Source organism: Mobula birostris, chromosome 3, assembly GCF_030028105.1.
Source record: "Mobula birostris isolate sMobBir1 chromosome 3, sMobBir1.hap1, whole genome shotgun sequence".
Taxonomy (NCBI): Eukaryota; Metazoa; Chordata; class Chondrichthyes; order Myliobatiformes; family Myliobatidae; genus Mobula; species Mobula birostris.
Genome location: NC_092372.1, coordinates 117428458 through 117435470, shown reverse-complemented (window position 1 = coordinate 117435470; position 7013 = coordinate 117428458). Strand labels below are relative to the sequence as shown.

The following is a 7013-nucleotide window of genomic DNA, read 5'->3' as shown; positions in this document are numbered from 1 at the left end:
CTAACTGGTATATCTCGCTCCTGTACACCCTTTTGTCACCATCTGAAATTCTGCCAACAATGGTTGTATCATCAGCAAATTTATAGATGCTGTTTGAGCTATGCCTAACCACAGTCATAGGTGTAGAGACAATAAAGCAGGGGGCTAAGCACACATCCCTGTGGACTGCCAGTGTTCATTGTTAGCATTGTCAAGATGTTAGTTCCGATTCACACAGACTGAGGTTTTCTGGTTAGGAAGTAGAGGATCCAGAAGTTGGTGAAAAAGAGAATCAAGAGGCAGTTAATTCAGGTTAGTGGCAAAGAGAATAAAGAAATAGTTGCTGGACATGTGAGAGACTAAATTGCAGGGATACAGGGAAATAAGGAGTGACATTGGGAATAATGGAATTGCTCTCCACACACACACTTATTTAATGAGCTGAATTGCAAGGTTGGTGATAGTAAATTGCATCTCCAGCCTTGTCATTTCGACAAGTCTTTTACTCCGAAGCTGCAATCATTGTGTTTTTTTTTAAAGTTTTGCAGGTGAGATATTAAATTAGATTCAATCATTCAATCAGAAAACAGATCAATACAAAGACCACTTTGCCAGATTTATTAGTTTTCACACACGACCAGGAACACGAAACTTCCCACTAAACTTGCCATGGTACTTTAAATCAAATGGACTCAACACTTTGCGAATACCCATCATGTTCATAGATGCAATCCTTTGAAAAGTCCAGGGATTCTGGTTGTTTTCAGCTTTCTGCTCCTCTTCCTTGACCATCTCCTCCAGTGATTCCTTGCTAAAAACCTTGGCAGGAAATGGCAGTTTTTTGGCAACTTCTGACAGGAAGGGCTCCACCTCCTTTAAAGCACATTTCCCCCCAAGCTCCATAATTACCCGGCCATACTTGACAGGAGTGACATAATGGTCAATAGCCCCTTTCCCACCACCCATCCTCTGTCCTAGTCCTTTACGTGTGATGGGTTTATAGGGGGCATTCACACGCCAGCGTGCAAACATGGTTTTGGCATCCATTCGCCGGTTAATGGTGAGCCGCATCATTTCAAAGTGGCCCCAGTGCAGGTAGCCACCTCCAAGTGCCTGAAGATGGAGAAAAAGTGAAAAAGGGACAGGTTGCGGGAGGGGAAGGGAAGGGAATGGAAAGGGCGAGAAGATGAGGCAGATTAATAAGTAGTCACATTAGAAAGAGCATTGGCAAAACAATTGACTTTTGACAATATTTTTGCTTTGTCTCATATTTGGAACCATGATTAGGGCCATTTCTTTTTCGTCCTGAAATATTAAATCTGCTATGTTATTTATATTATTTTGTTATATTATTTACGTGTGGATTTCAGTATTAACAATCTCAACATAATATGAATTGTTACATTTCTGAGTCAAAGGGCACTTCAGCCCATCTAGTCCATGCTGCAACAACGTTCTGCTTCGTCCCGTCAATCCACAGGCCTCCATACCCCTCCCATCGAAGGACCTAAAAGTCAGAAACTTCAGAGAGATAGCAATCAGGTGCCAGGACTGGAGCTCTACCATCTGCCAATGACTACTTGTGTTCCCTTATATGTCGTACTATCATGTCAAAAGCAGATATCAGATGAATGTTAGTTTCACCTATAACCAGCGTTAAAGTTATTCTCAAAACTCACATTGCATCAAGTTTGCACTGTATTTCACATATGCAGCTTGGTCTAGAATTACAAGTCTATACTTCTTCATCTGTGCTCTGGATTTCTGCTTGGACCTTCACAAACCAGGTGGCACTCCATTCTCTCTTTGGTGACAGCATTGCTCCCTCTCATACTGCTCTACTAGCACATCTGAGTTCCCATGTCTCCATTCAGACTAGAAGCAGTAAAGGAAATGATAACCAAAGACCTACCATGGTCTGGTTTGGAGCGACCCATTCAAGTGTTAACATGTTTTGGAAAACATGCTTCCACCTGTGAGATCTTCTGCACACCCACCACTGACTTCATAATGCACCTGGGCAAGAAGTCTGCATGGGAGTAATCAAACCAGATTGTATTTGCACATTCAACTCCACAAAGCAGCCAGAGTTTCAACAGCATAGGATATTGAGAAACCTACCACAATGGCATACTGTCCCCAGACAATTTTATTGGCCCGTGTTGCTGCCCCACGGATATCGCCCAGCCTTTTCATCCAGCGCCTGGGCTTCTTGTAGTTTGGGATCTTATTTAAGAATTTCAGCTTTGGCTTCTCAGGAATAATCACATCTGAGGAAAATAAACCCCACAGGTGTCAAAGAGATTGCTCGGGCAGTTTTGTCATCCCTGCCGAAGTCCATATTCAGCAGCTAATACCGTTAACAACACTGTAACCATTATTTCAAGGTTCATAAGTAATTATGGATGTCATCTTAAGAACAGATCTATCTTCTTGGCAAACTTGAATACAGTTACATGCAACCCACTTCTATTTCAAAGGCAGAATATACATTTATATTGCATTGCTCATAATGTTCCAAAACACTTCACAGCCAATGAAAAGCTTTTGCATGTAGCTAGAATATACGGGCAATTTTGAACTCATATCATCCACACAATGCAATAGATCTAATGACCTGCAACACACATCAAAGTTGCTGGTGAACGCAGCAGGCCTGACGGGTCTCAGCCCGAAACGTCGACTGTACCTCTTCCTAGAGATGCTGCCTGGCCTGCTGCATTCACCAGCAACTTTGATGTGTGTTGCTTGAATTTCCAGCATCTGCAGAATTCCTCATGTTTACGATGTAATGACATGTTGTTACCTTGACCACATGGGACAAGTTGTCAGACAACTCCCCCACTATTAAGTTGGTTTAATATTTCATCCACAAGGTGACAACCCTTGACCATGCATTGATCTCTTAGTTCCTAGACCACACCAATTTTGACATTGGCTATGAAGTGCTTTGGAAAATTTTGAACTATATAAAGGTAAATTCTTCCTTTGAAACAGAAGTGGGCTACATTTAATTGTATTCAAATTTGGCAAGAAGTGTAGAATAGCCTCAAATGTTTGGATATTATCATTGGATGAATTCTTTTCCCCATCAGCTCTTGTCTAATTTTTAAAATTTACTCAAATCTATACCCTTTCTCTTGCAGGGGAAGTGATGACCCCCTCCTGTTAGATTGATTGAGGTAACTTATTTTTTTCTTCTTTCTTACTTCACTTTGAACATTTGTATATGTGTGCACTTGTAATGCTACTGTGACACTGTAACTTCCTTTGGAATCAACAATCTATCCATCCAGCCCTTTCATCTCCTCAGTGTTATGCATGACCAGGTTAAACGTCTGCTTGGTCTCATAAAGCCATAGTTGTAATTGTCCAAACCCTTACTACATAATTGTAAATTTCCTCTGCTTCATTCACATTGCCACATTCTTCCTGTGGCACGGTATGGTGACCAAAACCATACACGCACTTTAGCAAAAATTTGCAGCTAGCCTGTTGGTTATACAGAGCCTGAAACTCGTTTTCCAAGTAGAACCATAGGATGGTATAGCACAGAAACAGGTCCATGCCAACTATGATGCCTATCTACACTCGCCCATTTGCTGGCAATAGGTCCGTCCCATCCTCAGATTTGCGAAAACACTTTCTAACTGTTGTAATTATCACTGTGTCCACCACCTCCTCTGGCATCTTGATCCAAATAACCACCACCACGTATAGTGTGGAAAAGTGTACCCCTTGGATCTCTCCCCTTTCACCTTTCCCCTCTGCACTCTAGTTCTGGACTCCCTACCCAAATACAGTAGAGTCCTGACACACAGTGTGAGAGTCAACTGTGTTCCATTTCCATGGCTCTGCGCCAGTGAACAGCTTGCTGTGCATTTTATCCTGAGCTAGAGCTGCACATAGGACCCAGACTGCAGAGGCAACACTTGGTCCTTACCAACACATCCATCCTGGGCCTCCCATGTCACGTCACTGATTGCCTTCTCAGGGCTCGGCTCCGATCCCACCTGACCCCCCCCCCACCCCCCCGATGATTGCTCAGCCTTTAGCTGCACACAATGGTGACCCTTATCTGATCCCACATTCCTTCACGCAATCCCCTGCCTCGCCTCCACACCCCAGTCCATCCCATTCAAGCATCCCTGACACCGACAGGCCACAACCCCACTTTTCACATGACACTTGGAGCAAACACAATAGAAGAACAATACATCTCCATCCACCTTTCATCTGACCTTGAAACAGCAAAACCTGTGTGTCTTAAGCTTTCTTAATACTGGTAAACATTTAGATGTACTTCAGAGGAAGCATTATATTTATCCTTCATCACAATTAAACTATTGTGCCACGAGGTCACTCCAACCCACAGCATAGCTAAAGAATGTTGCATGTGTGTGTTACCTTGTTTGATTATGATCGTCAGAAAAATCAATAGTATTATTATATTCAGGCGTGTGATGATTCTATATTGAATCTAATAAGTATTTTACTTCACTTTCTGCAGCTTCAATAAGTTTTCTCATTAAAATCCCTGAAGAAAGCTTCCAGCTTGGGTGATTTTTGAGAAGGTGTTTAACTCCCTAGCTTCGTACACACGCATCGTGAGGGCAACAGAATAGATAAAGGAGAGCCAGTGACGTTGCTTACTTGAATTTCAGAAGATCTTTGCCAAGCTGCTGCACCGGAGGCGGCTAAACAAATAACAGTCCATGGTACTAAAGGACAGAAGATTGGCCAACTGCACAAAGCAAAGAGCATGAATAAAAGGGACCTTTTCTGGTTGGCTGCCAGTAACTCATGGTGTTCCACAGGCTTGGTGTCGGGCTCGCTACTTTCACATTATATGTTAATTAATCTGGATGATGGAAATGATGGCTTTGTGACCAAGTTTGCAAATGATACAAAGAGGGCAGGAAGAAAACCTTGACAGATTAGGAGACTGGGCAAACAAATAGCAGGTTAAATAAGTTTAGGGAAGTGTAAATTCGTGCACTTTTTTAGAAGGAATAAAGGCGTAGACAATTTTCTAAATGGGGAGCGAATTCAGAAACCAGAGGTACAAAGAGACTGGAGAGTCTCAGTGCAAGATTCCTAAGGGTTAACGTGCAAGTTGAGCTGGTGGTAAGGCTGGCAAATACAATGTTAGCATTCATTTTGAGAAGGTTTGAATACAAAGGCAAGGATATAATGCTGAGGCTTTATAAGGCATTGCTTAGACCACATTTGAAGTATTGTGAGCAGTTTTGGTTCTCATACTCAAGAAAGGGTATGCTGGTATTGGGGAGGGTCCTGCAGTTATTTACCAGAATGATCCTGGGTATGAAAGGGCTAACATAGGAGGAGCATTGATGGTTCTGGGCCTGTGCTCGCTGGAGGTTAGAAGATTGGGGGTGGGGTGGGGTGGGGGGAACGTGGTTCTCATTGAAAGCTTCTGAATATTGAAAGGCCTAGATAGAATGGAGAGAGCAAGGATATTTTCAATAGTTGGCGAGTGTAGGTCCACAGGTCACAGGCTCAGAATAGAAAAACACCCATTTTAAACAGAGATGAGAAATATCTTTGTTCAGAGGGTGGTGAATTTGTGGAAATCATTGCCATAGGTGGCTGTGGAGGCCAAGTCATTGGGCATACTTAAAGCAGGAATTGATTGATTCTCGATCAGCAAGGCATCAAAGGCTACAGGGCAGGAATATGCGATTAAAAGGGAAAATAAATCAGTCACGACGGAATGGCAGAGAAGACTTGATGGACCAAACAGCCTAATCCTGTCCCCATGTCTTATGGATAGGCATCAGGATGAATGGGAGAGTAAAAGTTTATTCTAACTCACCATCGTAACTGGGAGGAAGCTCATAGGTCTTTAGCCCAACTGGGAAAACTTTTGCAATCTTCTGATATTGGCCTGTAAAGAAGATGGCTGTCATTATACAGAGTTATACAATACAGAAACAGACTCTTTCCCCTAACCATTCAAAGCCAACCAAATTCCATCGAAGTCAGTCCTATTTGCCCATTTTTGGCTCAGATCTCTCAGTGCCTTTCCTATCCACTAACCTGTCAATTAACTTTTAAGTGCGGTTAATATACTTGCCTCAACCACTTCCACTAGATTATTCCATAATACAATTTGCCCCTTGGTTTTCCACTAAATGTCTCCTCTTGTCACCTTAAATCAAGACCTCTAGCTCTTGATTCTCTAAGCCTACGTGAATTCAGTCTTTCTGCGCATACAGGAAAAATATCAGTTAAACATATATTACCCTTCAGGTATATGCACAGTACTATGCAGCGTAGATAGAAGGCAGGTCTGACAGGTAACACCCTCAACCAATTTACAGAGGAACCACGGTCCTGATTCAAAGTTGCAATCTGCACAATAAGGCCTGGGAATTACTCTGCTGCTCTTGGCCATGCGCTTGGTTCGCCCTCACCACAGCGAAATCACTCCGACCAAGGGGACGGGTCCAAGGCTGGGGCAATAGTAACGCCCGTTCCCAAAACAGGACCATCAGCCGGATGTAACCTTGGAGCAAAATCACTGGCCTGAACACAAGATTCAGCCCAGTAGAATGTCCACGTTCCCCCTCCCACGCATACACCGGTTTAGTTTATCTCCGCGCACCCACCTCCGGCTCGGTACCCACCTGCCTCGCCCTCCCACGGACAGAAACCGACCCGGCGCAGCACCATTAGCAGCGCCATAGCGACGGACAAGGTGGTCACACTCAACCGTTTCCCCACACACCCGCAGCCTCAGCACAAAGGTTCCGCTTGCGCTATAAGCCCTGTCATTGATCAGATTCACGTCCTGATTGATTTATCTCTATCTATCTCCCTATCTATCTATCTATTTAAGACCATAAGACATAGGAGCCAAATTGGCGTCCACAGTCGTCTGTGGGAATTAGTTCCACAGATTCACCACGCTTTGGCTAAAGAAATTCCTCCTCTCCTCTGCTCTAAAGGGATGTCCCTGTATTCTGAGGCTGTGCCCTCTGACCTTAGGCTCTCCCACTATAGGAAGCATC

The 7013-nt window shown here is 43.5% G+C and overlaps 1 protein-coding gene across 1 annotated transcript; it reads right to left on the bottom strand.

The window, feature by feature from the left end:
• Positions 1-570: 570 nt before the first annotated feature.
• Positions 571-6734, bottom strand: mrpl16 (mitochondrial ribosomal protein L16). Its single transcript, XM_072251942.1, has 4 exons — positions 6630-6734; positions 5816-5887; positions 2101-2249; positions 571-1092 (listed from the first exon to the last, which is right to left on the bottom strand). Exons 1-4 carry the CDS (start codon positions 6685-6687, stop codon positions 607-609), a joined length of 765 nt encoding a protein of 254 aa, XP_072108043.1. The 5' UTR covers positions 6688-6734; the 3' UTR covers positions 571-606.
• Between the last annotated feature and the right edge of the window lie 279 nt (positions 6735-7013).

Excerpts from the sequence above, each read along its gene's own strand:
- mrpl16 (XM_072251942.1), bottom strand. The coding sequence starts at position 6,687 with ATGGCGCTGCTAATGGTGCTGCGCCGGGTCGGTTTCTGTCCGTGGGAG. Across the intron at positions 5,888-6,629 it reads TCCGTGGGAGGGCGAGGCAG|GCCAATATCAGAAGATTGCA; the intron begins GTGGGTACCGAG and ends TCTTCTTTACAG. Across the intron at positions 1,093-2,100 it reads GGGGACAGTATGCCATTGTG|GCACTTGGAGGTGGCTACCT; the intron begins GTAGGTTTCTCA and ends CTCCATCTTCAG.